This window comes from Erinaceus europaeus, chromosome 5 (assembly GCF_950295315.1).
Source record: "Erinaceus europaeus chromosome 5, mEriEur2.1, whole genome shotgun sequence".
Taxonomy (NCBI): Eukaryota; Metazoa; Chordata; class Mammalia; order Eulipotyphla; family Erinaceidae; genus Erinaceus; species Erinaceus europaeus.
This window is the reverse complement of record NC_080166.1, coordinates 116,283,906-116,305,134: the sequence shown is the minus strand read 5'-3', so window position 1 is coordinate 116,305,134 and position 21,229 is coordinate 116,283,906. Positions and strand designations below refer to the sequence as shown.

Genomic DNA, 21,229 nt, shown 5'->3' with positions numbered 1-21,229 from the left:
TGAAATACACTTATAAAATAATTGTTTCTGAAAGAGATATGTAAACTTATCATATCTCACATCCCTCAAACAAGTTATCTATACAGTAATTCTTACAAGTTATTTTCCTCTGGTAAAGTAAATAGTTACCTCTTCTTTAAGCAGAAATTACCTTATGCTGAATGTATTCTGTAGTATTATGATACTTTATAAGAATAGTCACTGATTTAAAAGATAAATTTTAGAATATTATTTACTATTTATAAATCACACACAACTCTTATCTACTAACAAGCTACTGATACATGTACATAATATCGAAAACTGGACAAATGAACTGTGCCTATATTTAAATGCAAAATGTTTACACATCAGTACATTTATTCTCAGATTTTATTCCATAAAATTTAATCTGAAAAAATGGCATAAATACTAAAGTAAGGGGCCGAGTGGTGGCACACCCCGTTAAGCGCACATTTTGCCTTGTCTAAGGAACTGGGTTTGAGCCCATGCTCCCCACCTGCAAGGGGGAAGTGTCACAAGCAGTGAAGCAGATCTGCAGGTCTCTGTCTGTCTCTCTCCCTCTCTATTTTCTTCTCCTCTCCTCTATCTCTCCCTACCCTTTCTATTTTATTTGTCAATAAAATATAATAAGAAATGGCTGCCAGGAGTGGTGAATTCCTAGTGCCTGCACTAAGCACCAAGTGGTAATCCTGGTGGCAATTAATGCATGCATATATATTCAAGTAAGGTACTCTACACAGTAAGCACACATATATAACTAAAACCCTGGACTCCAACCTCAAAGAAGGCAATTGCGTGACACAAGTAAATTAACATTTACACACATTATGATTACACACATAATTTACACACAAGTAAATTAACAAGAGCTACATTTACACACATTATGATTACACACAAGTAAATTAACAAGAGCTACATTTACACACGCTTCTGATCTTTCTTTTCAGATGAGTCATTCCAGAAAACTATAGGTAGAAAAGAAAATATCTGACAAAACCGTATTTTAAATCCACTCAAAATGCAAGCCAAATTATAGATAAGGTCAAATTTTTAACTTTGAAATTTTAGACCATATCAAAGTTTTTTTTTAGTTTTTTTTTTATTTCTTTATTGGGGAATTAATGTTTTACATTCAACAGTAAATACAATAGTTTGTACATGCATAACATTCCCCAGTTTCCCATATAACAATACAACCCCCACTAGGTCCACTGTCATCCTTCTTGGACCTGTATTCTCCACCCCAGAGTCTTTTACTTTGCTGCGATACGCCAATTCCATTTCAGGTTCTACTTGTGTTTTTGTGTTTTTTTTTTTCTGATCTTGTTTTTCAACTTCTGCCTGAGAGTGAGATCATCCCATATTCATCTTTCTGTTTCTGACTTATTTCACTTAACATGAATTTTTCAAGGTCCATCCAAGATCGGCTGAAAACCGTGAAGTCGCCATTTTTTACAGCTGAGCAGTATTCCATTGTGTATATATACCACAACTTGCTCAGCCACTCATCTTTTGTTGGACACCTGGGTTGCTTCCAGGTTTTGACTATTACAAATTGTGCTGCTAAAGTATTAACTGATAAAGAGCTTTATTGGATTTGCTTTTGGAGGTGATTGATTTTGTCATTATTGTGTGTATATTTGTCTTCCTTTACCTTTTTGAGTCTTTCCTAGTTTAGATCAAGCCCAACAAATGTGGACACTTAGAATTAATTTAAGAAAACAGCACTATTCTGTTACCAAGAATGGCAAGCAAAGTTTAGGATTCATGAATCGTAATCACACACTGTCGAGCAGTGTGTGGTTTCCTGTGGTTGTGCCAGTTGATGAGAGTATTTCAGATCATAAGAATGTAGGAGTTTGTGTCCTGGAAGCTGTTTTGAGTTCAAGTTCTATCTCTGTCTCTAATCCAGCTGTGTTCTCTTGATCAAGTTACTATAAAGGCTTTATGTGCCAGATAAGAGTTCTGACAGATTAGGGTAAGGATTAAATAAAGCCAGTCTCAGTTTAGGGCATATTGTCTGCTTCCCAAAGTTTGCTTCAACTTAACACCATGAATCCACTGCTATAAATAGACTTTCCATTAATTGTTTACCTCACTGGGAGTTTTCTATTTATGATATTTTCCCCACTATAAACTAAAGAAATACATTCACTGAAAAGATACCATCTTAGACCAGTGAAATAGCTCATTTGGATAGTATACTGCATTGCCATGTGCTTGTCCAGGTTAAAGCCCAATCAATGCCCAGGCCCCAGTGCCAAACGGAAAGAGACTGAAGTGGTATAATTTCTCCCTGTATATATCTCTCTGCTTCTCTGTCTTACTCTGCCTGATAAATTCATCCCAGGATTGTGAGTCTCACTAGGGCAAGGAACCAACCCTAATATCATCAACACTTTGCTGGCACATGTTCGATGCTTAATAAGATTTGATGTGTTGAAAAAAAAATACTAAGTGCTTCTCATTAAGACATCTTTCTTTCATCAGAGTCTATTTGCATGTGATAGATGCTTTGTGGTCATTTATCCTAGTGTAGCAGTTTTTAATTTTAAACAAAAAAAAAACTATTTCTGCAAACAGCAAAATAATGTTTTAAAAAAATGGGCATGCAGGCATAGAAATGTCATTAGTGAGACTGAAGTCAGTGTACCATCAAGAATTTTGAGAAGTAATGGTTTACAAATAATGCTAGCCAGTCTGTCTTCTAAACTGTCTTTTTTTTTTCTTTAGGAACTATCCCTTCGACATAGTGACATTACTAAACCTTGTTCTATTCAAGGCCTCTGACACCAACAGAGAGATTTATGAAATCTCCATGCAGCTCATGCAGGCAAGTATCATTTGTTTACACAGAAATTTCTGTCCTTGAGCACAGAGAATAGAAATGGTGGTTGATCACTGGGTTCCTCTGTCAGTAAAGATACTTATCAATGGAGTTCTTTATGTCTGCGGATCACTGGGAAGCAAGTGAAAAAATAATTGCTTAACCTTCTGTAAACATTAGCCATTTACTGATGTTTTACCTTTAATAGGACAGTAAAAGATGTATTCATTAGTTTTACTAATTTTATAGTATTTTTGTTACTATGAATATTTATTAAACGCAAAAACCAGTCGGTGTATTTTTATGCCTTTGTTTACTCTCCTGCATCTTTATAGATCCTGGAAGCCAAGCTTTTCGTGTACTCAAAGAAAGTAGCCGAGCAAAGGCCTGGCAGTATCCTCTATGGAACGCATGGCCCGCTGCCTCCCCTCTACAGCATGTCACTAGCCCTCTTGTCTTGTGAACTGGCCAGGATGTACCCTGAACTCACTCTCCCACTCTTCTCAGGTATGTGCAGTAATGGCCTGTGTTATTATTGAGTTTATTTTTGGCGCTGCATTATCTTCCTGTTTAAGACCTAGTGCAGTTTTAGAGCCAAACTCCTTGAGAATAAATACGAAGATCAGAATCGGTGTGGAGCCATGACCAGTAGCACTTACTTCTACACCTACCTGGACTACCATCTAGGCGAATCTGTGTGTGCCTTGGTCTTCACAACTGACAGCTGTCTGCTGCCCTGCTAAGTTCCTTCCCCAAAGTCCCCGCCCCTCAGCCACACTGCAAGACCCCTAACCTCACTGCTCAAGCTGCCCCAAGAGCCCCCAAGCAGCTGTCATGGCCACCACTACCACCCGCCCCGCCTTGCCTGTGTCCTTGGCAACCTCAAACTCACCTCCAGCAGGGCCCCTTCCACAAACCCTGCTGGCAACACAGTATCAATACTAAGAGGATGCCCCATATTCCAGATGGAAAAGGTCATCCGATGATCTCCCAGAGCAAGGGACGGTCGTTCTGGGCCAGTGAACCACCCAGACCAGTCCTAGTCTCAGCCTACTAGCTGCATCTCAGCCCGGAGCCCCTCGAGTCACTGTCAGTGTGGGCATGTTTCCTGATGCCTGAACCATCAGGAGATAGTTCAGAGTATCAGCCTGGCTGACGATCCTTCCTAGCCGACTGAATCCACATGGATCCCAGTCACTTTCAAAGCCAGCAACAAGCAGCTCCTGACAGCTTTCAACCTGACGCTGTTGACTGGCTACGGAAGAAGGGCAAACGCTAGAAGAAGAAGCCTGGCTAAATAAAGGCTTCTATTGGGGAGAAAAGTCACTGTGGGCCTGGGAGATGGCTAAGAAGATAAAACACATGTTTTACTGTGTATTAGTAGGATGAGTTTTACTATGGTTTAGCTCCCTGGCACCATATGGGAGCACCATGGACAACACCAAAGGATCAGTCACCATGGGTGGTAGAGTGGGCCTCTGATGTTCTACTCTCTCCCTGCTCTGAAGTATAGACTAAAAATTGAACCAGCAAGCAACTTGATATCTCAGGCTTGAGGCTCTGGGTTTATTCCCCAGCACTGTATTTTTAACAAGTTGCTATGGGCAATCCAGTCACATATAAAAGTAAATTCTACAATATCTTTTAATATTTTAAATGTGTCTTTCCCAAACAGAATAGCTTAAATAAATATAGATATATCTATATAGGTATAAATGTACAAAGATGCTTAAATTATCAAACTATTTTCATAAGCACTATATATGTTAAATTTCCCAAAGGGAAAGGTTTTTCAAAGAAATTCAGTGGGGGTTACTAACCTTAATACCTGTAATTGCTGGTGGAGATGGTATTTTCTTTTTTTTTAATTTATTTTTTATTTAAGAAAGGATAAATTAACAAAACCATAGGGTAAGAGGGGTACAACTCCACACAATTCCCACCACCCAATCTCCATATCCCATCCCCTCCCCTGATAGCTTTCCCATTCTCTATCCCTCTGGGAGCATGGACCCAGGGTCATTGTGGGTTGCAGAAGGTGGAAGGTCTGGCTTCTGTAATTGCTTCCCCGCTGAACATGGACATTGACTGATCGGTCCATACTCCCAGTCTGCCTCTCTCTTTCCCTAGTAGGGTGGGTCTCTAGGGAAGCAGAGCTCCAGGACACATTGGTGGGGTCTTCAATCCAGGGAAGCCTGGCCAGCATCCTGATGGCATCTGGAGCCTGGTGGCTGAAAAGAGAGTTAACATACAAAGCCAAACAAATTGTTGAGCAATCATGGACCCAAAGGTTGGAATAGTGGAGAGGAAGTGTTGGGGGGGGGGGGGTACTCACTGTAAACTCTAGTGTACATCTGCTTTCAGGTATATATTTTGCACTAGTTTATGGATACATGTGAACATATGCTCTCTCTCACAGAACCTGGTCTATATCTAGGTTTTGGGACTTTGTTAGAAAGTGATCCACCTGGGATGGAATTAGAGAATACTATAAAAGGAAAGGTCTCACCCGAGTAATGAAGCTGAAGGGTTGTCATTCCACACCTGAAGTCTCTGGACACAGTCTGAGCTGAAGCATGTTGAGGTGGCAGTCGTTGCGTTGATTAGGTTGTGATCGGCTGATGCAATATTATTTGATATGGATTGGGAGAGCCATGCGGGAAGGTGGGCCCTATCCAAGGGTTCCAGGACTGGGGGAAGTAGGGGCTCTATAGTGGAGATGTGAGGTTCCTGCTGTCTTAGGGTTCAAAAAGACAATCAATAGTTAATGTTATCATCACATTATTTGGTAATTGGGTTTACTTTGAAAAGTCCTTTTGTTAGGGTTTGCTGTATAGTACCCGGTATCTTGTAAATAGCTGTGCTGTTGGTTGCTTCTGATCTGCTTGTTCTAGGCTTTTGAGAGAGTCCAGATATCAAATACACATCCTATATATTAAAAAGACTCAGTCTGTGTTTTAAAAACTTCAAGACACAATTAATTTTCCCCCTCACAGTAATTAACTAGTGATTTATATGACTGCACGTTACTAGGAGTGTACATAAACACCATTCCCACCACCAAAAGATTGTGTCCCATTCCACCCACCCATCCCCACCCCCCACCTTCCCAGGAAGCCACATGTCCAACCTCCCCCTCACCACAGGGTTTTTACTTTGGTGCCTAACTTTCAATTTAGTCAGAACCTGCTTTTAGTTTCCCTTTCAGATCTTTTTTCTCAACTTCTGTTGATGAGTGGGATCATCCCATACCCATCTTTATCTTTCTGACTTAGCTCACTTAACATAATTCCTTCTAGCTCATCTTGGGATGGGTCAGAGAAGGTGGGTTCACTGTTCTTGATAGCTGTATAGTATTCCATTGTGTATATATACCATAGTTTTCTCAGCCACTCATCTGTTGTTGGGCACCTGGGTTGCTTCCAGGTTTTAGCTATTATGAATTGTGCTGCTACGAACATAGGAGTACACACATCTTTTTGGTTGGGTGTTACGGAGTCCTTGGGGTATAACCCCAGAAGAGGAATTACTGGGTCATATGGAAGGTCCATGTCTAGCCTTATGAGACTTCTCAAGACTGCTCTCCACAGAGGCTGGACCAATTTACATTCCCACCAGCAGTGCAAAAGAGTTCCTCTGTCCCCACAGCCTCTCCAGAATTTGTTGCTGCTGTGCTTTTTGATGTATGCCATTCTCACAGGAGTGAGGTGGTATCTCAATGTTGTTTTAATTTGCATTTCTCTGACAATCAGCGACCTGGAGCAGTTTTTCATATGTTTGTTAGCCTTTTGGATCTCCTCTGAGGAGAATGTTTTGTTCATATCCTCTGCCCATTTTTCGATGGGGTCATTTGCTTTTTTGGTGCTAAGTTTGCCGAGCTCTTTATATATTTTGGTGATTAGTTTCTGGTCTGATGTCTGGCATGTGAAGATCTTCTCCCATTCTGGGGTCTCTTTGTTTGTTTAATAGTTTCTTTGGATGTGCAGAAGCTTTTAAATTTGATGTAGTCCCATTGGTTTGTTTCTGCTTTAGTCTTTCTTGCAGTTGGGTTTATTTCATCAAAGATGTCGTTGAGGTGTAGCTGGGAAACTGTTTTACCAATGTTTTCCTCTAAGTATTTGATTGTTTCTGGTCTAACATCCAGGTTTTTGATCCATTTGGAGTTGATTTTTGTTTCTGGTGAGATAAAGTGGTTCAATTTCATTTTTCTACGTGTTACAACCCATTTTTCCCAGCACCACTTATTGGAGAGAGCCTCCTTCTTCCATTTAATACTTTGGGCCCCCTTATCAAAGATTAGATGTCCATAGGTGTGGGGGTTTAGATCTGGGCTTTCAATTCTGTTCCATTGGTCTGTGTGCCTATTTTTGTTCCAGTACTAGGCTGTTTTGATGATGATGGCTTTATAATATAGTTTGAGATTTGGGAGTGTGATGCCTCCATTTCTGTTTCTTTACTTCAAGATGGTTTTGGCAATTCTAGGTGTTTTCAGTTTCCAGATAAATGACTGTAGTTTTTGTTCTATTCTCTTAAAGAAGCTTGGTGGAACTTTGATGGGTATCACATTAAATTTGTATATGACTCTGGGGAAAATATTCATTTTGATGATATTTATTCTTCCAGTCCATGAGCATGGGATGTCTTTCCATTTCTTGGTATCAGTTTCTATTTCCTTGAAGAGTGACTCATAGGTTTCAGTATACAAGTCTTTCACTTCTTTGGTCAGCTTTACTCCTAGGTATTTTACTGATTTTGCTGCAACAGTGAATGGGAGTGATTTCTGGATGTCTTCTTCTTCAGTGTTGGTGTTTGCATAGAGAAATGCCACTGATTTTTGTACATTGATTTTGTAGCCTGATACCTTGCTATATTGCCTAATTAATAACTTCCAGTAGTTTTCTGCTGGATTCTTTAGGTTTTTCTATGTATACTATCATATCATCTGCAAATAGTGAGAGCTTGACTTCTTCCCTTCCAATCTGTATTCCTTTGATTTCTTTCTCTTGCCTGATTGCTATGGCAAGAACTTCCAATACTATGTTGAAGAGTAACGGTGATAGTGTACAGCCCTGTCTAGTCCCCGATCTGAGGGGGAATGCTTTCAGCTTCTGTCCATTTAATATGATATTGGCTGTAGGTTTGCTATATATGGATTCCACCATATTGAGGAATTTCCCATCTATTCCCATTTTTTGTAGAGTTTTGAGCATGAATGAATCTTAGATTTTTGTCAAAGGCTTTCTCTACATCTATTGAGATAATCATGTGGTTTTTGGCTTTGCTTTTATTGATGTGGTGAATGACATTGATTGACTTATGTTGAACCAGCCTTGCATTCCTGGGATAAATCCCACTTGGTTGTGATGAACAATCTTTTTGATATACTGCTGTATCTGGTTGGCCAAGATCTTGTTGAATATTTTGGCATCTATGTTCATCAGAGATATTGGTCTGTAGTTTTCCTTTTTTGTTGTGTCCCTGTCTGCTTTTGGTATCAGGGTGATGTTGGCATCATAGAAGGTGGAAGGGAGTATTCCTGTTTCTTCAAACTTATGGAAAAGCTTAAGAAGTATGGGTACTAACTGTTTCCTGAAAGTTTTGTAGAATTCGTTTGTGAAGCCATCTGGTTCAGGACTTTTGTTGATGGAGAGATTCTTAATAACGGTTTCAATTTCTTTATCTGTGATTGGTGCATTTAGGTTTTGAAGTTCTTCTTGGTTCAGTTTTGGAAGGACATATGTTTCTAGGAATTGTTCCATTTCTTCCTGATTCTCTAGCTTGGTGGCGTATAGTTCTTCATAGAAGTTTCGCATGATTTTCTGGATTTCTGTGGTGTAATATCTTCTCCATCGTTTACAATTCTATTAATTTGAGTCTTCTCTCTTTTTTGTTTGGTGAGTCTGGCTAGGGGTTTGTCAATTTTGTTTAATCTTTCAAAGAACCAACATTTGGCTTCATTGATCTTTTGTATGGTTCTCTTATTTTCGAGGTTGTTTATTTCTGTCCTTCTGGTTGCTTTAGGGTTCCTTTGTTCCTCTTCCTCTAAGTCCTTGAGGTGTGCAGTAAGGTCGTTCATTTGAGCTTTTTCTTGTTGTTTATTCTTTTTTTTTTTAAATTTTCCCCTTTGTTGCCCTTGTTGTTTATTGTCATTGTTGTTATTATTGCTGTTATTGCTGTTGTTGTTGGATAGTACAGAGAGGAATCAAGAGAGTAGGGGAAGAGAGAGCGAGGGAGAGAAAGATAGGCACCTGCAGACCTGCTTCACTGCCTATAAAGCGAACCTCCTGCAGGTGGGGAGCCGGGTGCTCGAACCGGGATCCTGAGGCCAGTCCATGCGCTTTCTGCCATGTGCGCTTAACCTACTGCGACACTGCCTGGCTCCCATGATGGTATTTTCTAGCTTGTGTGTTTCAATGTAAGTTGTTAAGAGTTTATTCTTTTTCACATCTTAATAAGTACACTTCGTGGATATATTTTGTGAAAAAACATTTCTAAAGAATTATGTTACTCTGGAAAAATAGTTCACTTGGACAGAGTGCTACTTTGCCATGTGTGTGACCCAGGGTTCAAGCGCAGCCCCACTGTATTGGAGGAAGCTTCCATGCTGTGATGCCTGCCTCTCTCTTATTTACCTCTCTCTCTCTCTCTGTATGTCTTTACATCTGGGGGTAAAAAAAAAAAAAAAAAAAAAGCCCAGAACAGTGAAGCCCTGGTGATTACCAAAAATCAATTAATATGTTCATCAGTTAACTCTCTGCCTCAGCTGATATAGCACTTTGCCTAGAGACTGAATTTGATCTCTTGAATTAATTCCTTTTTTTTCTCATCTATATCACCACTGCCTTGGTCTAAACATTCATCGGTGCCTCTAGCCTCTATCATCCATCCCTTAAATGCAGTCCATCCATACAAAACCAAATGTGCTCAGCACTTCTCAACTCAAACATATATATATAGCAACCAAGCTAGGACAATTATATCTATTTCTTCCAGAAACAGTTTTACAAAATCAGAACATCTTCACCTACTAAAAAACACTCTTTTATAAACTCCGTTTCCACTTTTTCACCCAGAAATTTCCCCATTTCATCTCACTTTCTCTTTCACCATCATTCAAGGCCCTTTTGTAAACCCTTGCTTCTGGACTTGCTGTTCTCTCTACTGCAAATAGCCTCCCTCTCCCTAACCTCAGCCTTCCTAAGAGCCATTTGACATACATTCTTACTGTGAACAAGTCTTCATATTCCTGAAGCATAGCTGGTCACGTTCCTACATATTGCATCAAGAAAAAAACTTTAAAAAAATTTTATTACCTTTATTTATTAATTAGATAGAGACAGCCAGAAATCAAGAGGGAAGGGGATGCTACAGAGGAAAAGAGACAGACAAACGCCTGCAACACCGCTTTACCACTTGCAAAGCTTTCCCCTGCAGGTAGGGACCAGGGGCTTGAACCTCAGTCCTTGTGCATTGTAGCATGTGCACTCAGTCAGGTGTGCCACCACCCAGCCTCAAGAAAAAAACTTTTTTGATAAATGCTTTTCCTTCTTGGAAATTAAAATTAATTTATTTCAACCAAGACTTAAGTGCCACCTATATACCAGGCACTGTGTTTGGTCTGTAGAAATGCAGGGAGGACTAAAACAGCCTCTCCCTTTAAAAATGCATAAGACAGTGGGCCCACAAAATAGTTGGCCATGTAGAGTGCATGCCTTACTGTGACTTAAGACCATGGTTCAAGCCCCACGTCACATGGGAGCACTAGGAACAACACCAGGAAGGCTCCATGGGTGATAGAACTGTGGTGTGGTGTCTTTCCTTTCTACATGCTCATCTCTCTCCTCTCTCTTCTCTCTCCTCTCTCTGTCTTCCTCCTTCAAAAAAAAAAATAGATCTGGAAAGTCACTCAGAGGTATCAGCATGTGCATGGCCCTGAGATCACTTCCTAGCATCTCATGGAAAAAAGGCCCATAGACTGGTAGTAAAGAAAGATGTGCATTAATTTGGTTAAAATAGAGTGTGGCAAGTACAATGAAAAGTGATGTGTGCATAACATAGAGGATAAGGGAGTAATCAACTGTTGCATGAAGTGGCTCGGGAAAGACTTCCAAGTGAAGATGGTATATGAACTGCAGTTTGAAGGAAGAGTAGAAATTTTTAAGGCAGAGAAGTAATTAGCATTACAGTCATTAAGTAAATGACATTAAAGACCAAAGAACTAGAGTATGCTTTGGCTTAGAGAAGGAAACAAAGACATATAGTCAAAGACACCTGTGTACACCTATGTTCATAGCCGCACAATTTGTAATATCAAATGATCTCACTCATAGGTAGAGTTTAAGAAACAAAAACTGTAAGGGAAAACGTAAGGTGAAACTTGGACTGGGTGTGATATATTGGACTAGGTGTAGTATATAACATCAAAGCAAAGGGCTCTGGGAAAGGGAGAAAGGAGTGAGAGGAAGGGATGTTGGGGTCTAGGTGTGTATGAGGGGGACGGCCTGGGTTAGGAGAGTGTCATGGAGACATAGACACTTGTCATGGGAAGGTGAGATATTGTCCTAGTGTGCCAACAACGGAACTGTAAACCATTAACTCCCAATTAATATATATATGATGGCATGATGCATTCGAAAGACTCTGTGATGTTTAGCAGGCATGATAGGCAAAGAATGAAAAGAAATGAAAACTGGTCAAGGATGAAGAGAGGGAGAGCTAGCCTGGCCTTGGAAGGCCTTGGATTGTCCTAAGGCATTTGTAGGCCTGTCATCTTCTATATGTGTTTCTTGAAACCCATAGAGCCCTGTGGACAGGGAGACCATCCCAAAAGGCCGCTTGGGTTTTGAGACCCAAAACAACAGGATTTAAAAGGAAGCAGCAAGCAAGGAACTGCCTCAAATGGAGTAATGGGCCACCAAGATAACTCACTTGGATCGGGAGCTGCACTACGGTGTGCACGACCCAGAGGGGTTCTTTCTTTCTGTCTTTATTTTAAAAAAAAAAAAAAAAAGAGGTTTTTTTTTTTCCCTTTGAGTACAGGGATTCCTGAAGATGTGATGTAAAAATTACACTCTGGTTTTTCACAGTCCATTGGTGACTGTTAATGGTTTCCATGGAGATGTAGCAGCAGAAATCAAACTACATAGTGGGGCTGGGAAGTGAGAGCAGGAAAGACTGGAGCTGCAGTGGCTTTTGGAAGGGAGGGGGTGGATGCAAACTGTCCTGAGAATATTTATCAGCTGAGAGGGAGGAGCTAGCACCATGCTGGCAATGCAGGAGAGAGGCAAGATCTTCTACAACAAGCTTGACAAGAAAAGAAACTCATGCACTGAGTTGCAAACATTTCTCAACCTAACTTTGGGGCCGGGCAATAGCTCACCTGGTAGAGTGCACAGTTGACAGTGAGTTTGAACCCCCAGTTCCACATAGGCACAACCTGGAGAACAGGTACTCCTCTCCTCACTTCTCTCCCTCTGTTTCCCTTTCCCTCACTAGCCTCTAACAGAGAGGCAGACTGACTGACTGACAGACCGGGAACAGTGGCATCACACAAGTGATGCAAAACCCTAGCATGAAAGGATTAAAAAAATTTTTTTTAATTGGCCTTTCATCTACTGGGATTTATGAGGAATAACTTCTTGTAAAGTTACATGGGATAGTAAGGAAGTAATAATATACCCCCAGGTTTTTTTTATTGCCTTTCCTAGTAAAAATCTGTGATAAAGTTTTTATTACAGGTAATTTCAAACTTTCTAATAACTTGTAAGCAGCCAGGTAAGTTTTGTATAGAACACTTTGGAACACAGCCAACTGAGGGTAACAAAACCACAGAAAGCAAAGATACAGATAAGACAGGATACTAACATCACACTGATATTGCCTTAGATCTTATTTCATTCAATTTTGGGGATGGGAGGATGGAGGCTTGCTCACATGTCAGTAGCACTTTGCTTCTCTCTTTCCTTTAAGCTTCTACAATACCTCAGTCTCTCTCTCCTCTGTTCCCTCTCTTTCTCTCTCTCTCTCTCCTGAGCCTTATATCTGAAATTGAGGTGTAGTAAATATTACAAATAAGCAGATTCTGTACTTTGTTAGAAGGTGAACACTGACACAGAAGTCTTTTTTTTTCTTTCTTTTAATCAAAGATAGAAGCAGAGAGCAGGAAGAGAGAGACAGACAGAGAAGGAAAGACAGCACAGCACCATGTCAAGCCCCCCCCCCTGCCCCCCGCATAATGCTAGGGGGAAACTCACACATAATGCTAGGGGATCAAGCCTATTTATTCACACGTGGTGATGTGTGAACTCGACTGGCTGAGCTGCTTTTTGGTTCTATGACAACTATCCTCTTTTATATTTTTATTCATTCATTTATATATTTTTTATTTTAGGTAGAGGTAGAGAAATTGACAGGGGAGGGATGGAGGGAAGGAGAGGAAGGAGGAGAGAGAGCTCTGCTTCACCACTTGTGAAGCTTCCGTCTGCAGGTGGGTACAGGGGACTTGAACCCAGATCCTAGCACATGGTAACACAGACAGCTATTCTTAATGGCAGTTCTCTCTTAGATTGGAAAAAGTCATTTTGTCTCCGAAGTCCCAGTTCTTTCAGGAGGAGTTTGAATAGTTTTGGTTTTGTTTGTCATAAAAAAAAAAACTCTGACCCTGTGTCATTGGAAGATCTTTACCTCCACTGAAAACCCAAAGCATTTTGCATCTCCCTTGTCATTTGTCACTTTCGACCTTGCCCCAGAGTTATCTGCCCACACAACTTGTTTCAGAATCTCCTCCTCAGAGGCAGGAACTGAATCTCCAGTCTCTGTTGTTTCCATAGAGCCAGCACAGTGACTTACACCCACGAAAGGCCCAATATGTTGCAATTAATGTTTCATATTTTATAGGAGTGTGAGCACGTGTGATAGCCATCCATAACACCACATCTCATCCATAGTCTACAAGTCAGACTTTGAAGTTTTTTATCTATGTGAAATATAACAGCCTAACACAAATTATTACAACACAGAAATAAATATATTCTTATTCTTCCACATAAAAAGAAGTTGTAACTGTATTTTTTGGAAAAGGACCAAGTCAACTAAAGCTCTTTTGGGGATCTAGTGTACTATCTTGGTCTAATTCCAGGCTTCTGTGTGCTTCTATTGTTCTGCTGCCTTGAGCTCTCTGAATGAGATTAAGTGCTGTGCTGGATAATAGCAAGTGCATCAGACCCAGCTTTTTTAATTTCCCTGAGGATAAAACAGTTTCTTCTCCAGATATTAGAAATAAAAGGGCCCGGAGCTCACCCAGACAGCAGAGCACTTGCCTTGGATTAAAGAAAAGAAACTCATGCACCAACAAACAGACAGAACGACACAGGACCACCATGACCAACACCAGGGAGGCTCCATAGCTGGTGGAGCTGTGCTATGGTGGTTCTCCTCTCTCTCTCTCTCTCTCTCTCTCTCTCTCTCTCTCTCTCCCTCTCCCTCTCCCTCTCCCTCTCCCTCTCCCTCTCCCTCTCTCTCTCCCTTTCTCTCCCTCTCTCTCCCTCTCTCCTCTACCTTTCTCTCTGCATGAAAATGTTTAAATGAGGAAGTTATTCTGGGTACGGTGATAATGAACATAAAGTCCCTAGGCACAGCCCCTCAAAAAAAAAAAAGTGTGGTTATTGAGTAAAGTTTGCAGCATACACATAAAACTATGTTTTTTGTTTCACCACTTGTGAAGCGACCCCCCTGCAGGTGGGGAGCTGGGTGCTCAAACCAGAATCCTTGTGCTTTAGATTATGTACACTTAATCCAGTGCACTACTGCCTGGCCACCTCTTTTAAATTTTCAAAAGTTTGATTTTTTTTTTTTTCCTTATGAGGGAGTGAACAAGAAAGAAAGAAACCTGACTCTGTCATTTGTGATACCAGGAATCGAACCTAGGGCCTCAGAGATGCAATTCCTATGCTCTGCCACTGAAATATCTCTGCCCACTGTGCTTTTATTTCTACAGAAAACATATCATAGAATTAAATGCCACTGTCAGGACTGAAGATATAGCATAAAAGTTATGCAAAAGACTCATGCCTGAGGCTCTAAAGTCCAGAATTCAATATCCAATACCACCTTAAACCAGAATTGAGCAGTGCTGGGGGGTGGGGGTGGAGTAGGGGGGGGGGTTACCAGCTGTGAGACAATGCAAAGCTATCCTCAGAGCAAGTAACAGGGAAGTGCCTGGACTCCATATGGAGCCTTGCTCTGTTGATTCATTTCTATCAAAAGGGAAGTGCTGCATTGAGCACACGCCTTCCAGGCAGTCTGCAGCCTGCAAATAGATGCCTTAGACACTGGTGCGTTCACTGGGGTGGCTCCTGTTTAAGAGCCACAGCTCACAATGTTTAACAGGGAATCACTGATGGATGATGCTGTGTGAACTGCCAGTGTAATCACTATTCTAGTTGCCTCGCCCACCATTTATGGAGGGCCTGCTGGGTGACAGGCGTTGTGCAGTGTATGTCACCTGTAACTCACAGTAACCCAGTAAGGGAGTCTATTGGCCCCCTTTCACAGATGAGGAAACTGAGGGGGGTCGTCTTCTTTTTTTTTAATCACCTTATTGGAGTGGGGTTAAGAGTTGACAGACAGCACAGTTGTTGACACAGGGGGACAAGTTCTCATCTTCCTGTGATAAGTGTCTGCAGGACACTCTCACCCTCAACTTAGGCTCTTTTCTCCCATCATGCAGCAGGACCCCAAAGCCCTCTCCACCCCCTCTCTTCTCCAGAGTCTTTTGCTTTGGTGCAGTACACCATACCCAGTCCACATTTTGCTTTGTGTTTCCCCGTTTCCTTTCTGTATTTGTTTTCACCTATAAGTGAGATCATCTAGTTTTTGTCCTTCTCTTTATGGCTTATCTCCCTTAGCATGATTATTTCAAGTTCCATCCTAGATGAGGCAGAGGAAATGACCTCATCATTTTAATAGCTAAGTAGTATTCCATTGTGTGTGTGTGTGTGTGTGTGTGTATAACAACTTTATTAATCACTCAAGACAAATTAAATTGTGAGTCTAGAGTCTCAGAGGACTAGAATCTAATTACATATTCTTCTGACTAAAGCCCCCTACACTGTCCTTTATAATACACCTCTTCTACCAGCAAAGGATTTCAACTCATGAGACCTTCCACCTTAATTCATTTTTCCTTTATGCATAGTATAGGGTTATTTCATTGACAGCTGATTTATCTGACCCTTCAGCTACCCAATATGTAATTTATTTCAAACTCAGTAAAATGATAAGCAACCAGAAAGTAGCTCTTTTTATATAAAATTTTATGCACCCCATAATGACCCTGGGTCCATACTCCCAGAGGGATAAAGAATAGGAAAGCTATCTGGGGAAAAGATGGGATACGGAGTTCTGGTGGTGGGAATTGTGTAGAGTTGTACCATTCTTATCCTATGGTTTTTGTCAGTGTTTCATTTTTATAAATAAAAATTGTTTAAAAATTTTATAAAATTTTAATGAAGGTGAACTGTATATATACCTGGGGAACAGTATCAAAGTCACATTTCCTTCTGGAAAGCTAGCAGACATTTGGAATGAAAAGTTTTAATTTCAAAAGAAGAAAGAAGCCTCTATGTTTTTTCATCGAACACAATACTGAAGTCTAGAAATATAATCTAGTCGGGGCCGGGTGGTGCCACACCTGGTTAAGTGCCTGCATCACAGTGCACAAGGACCCATGTTCAAGCTCCTGGCCCCCACCTGCAGGGAGAAAGCTTCATGAGCAGTGAAGCAGGGCTGCAGGTGTCTCTGTCTTTGTCTCTCCCTCTCGACCTCCCACTTGTAGTAGATTTTATTTTTTAACCAGAGCATTGCTCAACTCTGATTTATAGTGATGCTATGGATTGAACCTGGAACTTCAGAACATCAAGCATGAAAGTCTTTTTGCATAACCATTAAGCCATCACCTCCATCTGGAATAGACTCCAAACCATCTTCTGAACTAACACTTTCAGATGAGCTGCAAAAGAAAAAAGAACATGTCTGATTCTAGCTTGTTCATCTTTCACCAGGCCTGGCTTTCTCCTCTCGTCTCACTCTGCCCCACAGAACACCAGGTGTCAAGCCTTGGGTTTGAAGCCTCAGGTGCCTGGATCTTCCATACTGATGCTCTGTGAACAGGAGCCACTGCCTGATCTGCTGCTGGTGTTAATGTTATTGGACATTCTGTCGAGATTTCATAACGGCTCTCCCTCACTGCCTTTCTTTCAGAGGTCAGCCAGCGATTTCCCACCACACACCCAAACGGGCGTCAGATTATGCTCACCTACCTGCTCCCCTGGCTGCACAACATCGAGCTGATGGACAGCAGGCTCCTCCTGCCAGGATCCAGCCCCAGCAGCCCAGAAGATGATGTCAAGGACCGAGAGGAAGCAACCACTTCTCACGGGCTGAAAGGGAATGGCTGGGGCTCCCCAGAAGCTACATCTCTCGTCCTGAATAACCTCATGTACATGACAGCCAAGGTAACCTCACAGGAAAAATGTCCCCGCAGCATGGCTCTGCCCTATCAAAAGACCCTGCTTAATCTATCCCTATGCTGCAAACCCAGGAAATGTAGTGTTTATTATAAAATGGTCCAAAATGTTTTGCATAATTGAGGTTGGAATGGTAGTGATTATTGCACAGTGATGTGAATGCACTTAGCGCCAATATTGTCATAAAATGGCTAAGATGGCTGATTTTATATTATGTGTATATTACTACAGTTTAAAAAACAAGATCCTAAAAAGTAAAAATAAAAATAAATAAAAAACAAGATCCTGACCATTACTTTTTTAATATTTTAATTTTTTATCTTTTCTTATTGAAGAGGTTAATGCTTTACAGCGCAGTCATTGACATATGAGTACAGTTTCATTATGCATCAGGAGCCCACACTTCTCTTCGTATTTATTTATTTCAATGAGATAGAGAGAATCTGCCTGGATAAGCCTGCTGTGTAACTCTGGCTTATTGTGGTACTGGAGATTGAACCTAAAACCTCACAGCCACAGGCATGAAAGTCTTTGGTGTAACTGTTATATGCTGTCTCCCTAGCTCTTTTTAAACACTGTTTCTTTTCTTTTCTTGTTTTTTTTTCTTTTTTTGCCTCTAGGGTTATCGCTTGGGGCTTGGTGCCTGCACTACAAATCCACTACTCCTGTGGCCATTTTTTCAATTTTTTTTTTTTATAGGACAGAGAGAAATTGAGAGGGGAGGGGAGGATAGAGAGAGAAAAAAAAGGTAGACACCTCGGGGCCAGGTGTTGGCGCACTTGGTTGAGCGCACATATTACAATGCACAAGGACCCAGGTTGGAGCCCCTGGTCCCCACCTACAGAGGGAAAGCTTTGCAAGTGGTGAAGCAGGGCTACAGGTGTCTCTCTGTCTCTCTCCTCTCTATCACTCTCTTCCTTCTCAATTTCTGGCTGTCTCTATCCAATAAATAAATAAAGATAGTTTTTTAAAAAAAAGCACCTGTAGTCCTGCTTCACCGCTTGTGAAGCAACCCCTCTGCAGATGGAGACCAAGGGGCTTGAACCAGGATCATCGCATGGGTCCTTAACACTTCATACTATGTGTGCTTAACCCCATGCACCACCGCCAGGCCCCCAACAAAAAAAATATTTTTCTGGCACTGGAGTACTGCTCAGCATTGGCTTATGATGGTGCCTGACTAAACCTGAGACTTCAGAGCCTCAGACGTTGAAGTCTTTTGCATAACCATTATATTATCTCCCTTGGCCCCTACCATTTTCTGATTGCATAAATCAGTATTCTCCTTTACCAATACGTGCATCATAAATTGCTGACAATGACACCTACCTGATGAGTGGTCACATTTCCTCTCTATGATCTCCAGATGACCATGACCATGACACTTAAATAGACTTAAAAAAAAAAAAAAAAAAAACCAAAGCACTACTCAGCTCTGGCTTATAGTGCTGCTAAGGATTGAACCTGGTACTTCAGAGCCTCAGGCATGAACATTTTTTTTTATAATCATTATACTATGTCCCAGCCCTTAAATGTTTTTGTTGTTGTTGTTGTTTCACTATATTGCTCCTCAACTCTGGCTTATGGTGGTACCAGGGATTGAACTTGTGATCTTGAAGCCTCAGAAGGCATGAAAATCTTTTTGTATAAGCCACTATGGTGTTTCTCTGGCCCTCATATAGATTTTTAATTAAAAACAATTGTATCTTGGCATTTTCCACATGTCTCCTGGGCTGCTTTGACACCTTAGTATGGAGATGAAGTTCCTGGACCAGAAATGGAAAATGCTTGGAATGCTCTAGCCAACAATGAGAAGTGGAGCAACAATCTGAGGATCACCTTGCAGTTCCTGATCAGTCTGTGTGGGGTCAGCAGTGACACGGTGCTCTTGCCCTATGTAAGTGTCCTTCCGACTTCGTGGAGACGTAATCCCGTTACTGGCCCCATTTGCAGTTTTTACATCAGAATGTGCTCTTTGCTCTAAGGAAGATAGAGATGTCAGATGTTATCAGCTACACTAATCTCCTCTTCATTGTCTAGTATTACATAACATAAAAGCCCCTTCTTCCATTTGAAAAATATACTACAGCGTCCTAGTGACAACTCCGTCAGCCCTTTTTAAGCCTTTGGATCAAGAGATGGATGTTTCTCTAACATTTACCAAAAGCTGCCTTCCATGAACATCAACCCCATCATGTAAGAGATACTCAGTAAAACATTATGTGGTTACTATTAAAAAATGCTTTATGTTTTGTTTACATCCTGATACTCTGAAAGCATAATTTAAAAAAAAAAAATGTGAAATGTCCAGATTTTCTTCTTCAAATTTAGGTAGTAGAAAAGAGAAACAAGCAAAGAGAAGTCCTGCTGACAGAGCAAATATTTAGTGTCTCTATTCAAAGGTGAAAAAAACCCAGCATCTTTAAAAACATTAACTCAGTTGGCATTTGCATTCTGGGTTGTTCTGAAAGATTATATGCTTATTGTTTTGAGCCACACACGTTTTACTTCTGCTTCCTTAACTTAGGGTTGACTATGAGGGCTATAGTAGTGGAGATCTTTAGTCCAAACTTATTTTTTAAATGTGATTATTTATTTTCTGGGTAGGGAGAGAGAAATTGAGGAGTAAGGGAGAAGTAGAGAAGAACAGAGAAAGACAAACGCCTGCAACACTGCTTTACCACTCATGAAGTGGGTACTGGGGGCTTGAAGCTGGACCCTTGGGCATTGTAGCAGGTGTGCTCAACCACATGGACCACTGCCCAGCCCCAGTCCAAACCTATTTTTAAATCTTAAAGCCATAGAAACAGCAAAGACTGTCTTGTTTCTAGAAGAGAAGAGAATAGCTTGGGACTTTCTAAGCAAAAATAGCTAAGCAGTCCCCGACCCCCAGCCCCGGGGCTTATCTAAATAAAATTCTTTCTGAAGATAGGACCTCATATAGTAAGTTTTCAATGTGGATAAAATCCATGAGCCCCAAAGGTAGCGTTCATAAATTCAAACCCTGAGGAAAGGTAAGGCCTTTAACAACACATGCCTGTCAGAGGAACATATGACTAGAGCTGGGTTTTCATGCAGACACTGGGCTGACCCTAGGAGAGGACACCCCTGAGCTGGCAGGACGGGAGGTGATGAGGTGGCACTTTCACTGAACGAAGGAGTAGGCATCTACTGCTCACAGATGCACATTCCTATGGATGCAGCTCTGGAAAGCAACCTTCATGTTCTGTTTTTCTTCTTAGATTAAAAAGGTGGCAATATACTTGTGTCGTAATAACACCATTCAGACTATGGAAGAACTTCTCTTTGAGTTGCAGCAGACGGAGCCAGTGAACCCCATTGTCCAGCACTGTGACAACCCTCCCTTCTACCGCTTCACTGCCAGCAGCAAGGCCTCTGCTGCAGCTTCTGGTAAGGGGAGGGTGGCTGGGTGGTCATCCTATCCTGAATCTTCTGGGTTTCCCTTTAAATGAGCACTGAAACGGTATGAGCAGAAGGCTGTTGCTTTTTCTTACTCTTCTGTGTATACACTCATTTAGGAGCTAGTTTAAGATCAGCTCAGGGCCACAGAAATATCTGTGTTTAAGCATAAGGCTTGCATGCATGGGGCTTAGGGTTATAGCATAATAGTTTTACAAAATACTCTCATGCCTGAGGCCCCAAGGTTCTAGATTCAATCTCTAGAACTACTGTAAACCAGAGATGAACAATGTTATGGTCTTTCTCTCTTTGCCTTTCTCTCTGTATCTCTCTCTCATTAAAATAAAATATTTTTAAAAAATGACTTGTATGCATGGTGTCTCAGGTGTCTCAGATTCAGTCCACAGTACCACATATGCCGAAGCTGACCAGTGTTCTGATTTTTCTCATC

The 21,229-nt window shown here is 41.1% G+C and overlaps 1 protein-coding gene across 4 annotated transcripts in view; it reads left to right on the top strand.

Annotated features, from left to right (window-relative positions):
- The window catches only part of FRY (FRY microtubule binding protein), a 495,577-nt gene that overhangs the window by 380,816 nt on the left and 93,532 nt on the right, over nucleotides 1-21,229 (top strand). For all 4 annotated transcript variants that reach the window (XM_060191649.1, XM_060191648.1, XM_060191651.1 and 1 more), the window contains 5 exons: nucleotides 2,740-2,839; nucleotides 3,169-3,340; nucleotides 17,093-17,346; nucleotides 19,109-19,255; nucleotides 20,601-20,769. In XM_060191649.1, coding sequence (XP_060047632.1) covers nucleotides 2,740-2,839; nucleotides 3,169-3,340; nucleotides 17,093-17,346; nucleotides 19,109-19,255; nucleotides 20,601-20,769 — 842 coding nt within the window. The remainder of the gene's footprint in view (nucleotides 1-2,739; nucleotides 2,840-3,168; nucleotides 3,341-17,092; nucleotides 17,347-19,108; nucleotides 19,256-20,600; nucleotides 20,770-21,229) is intronic.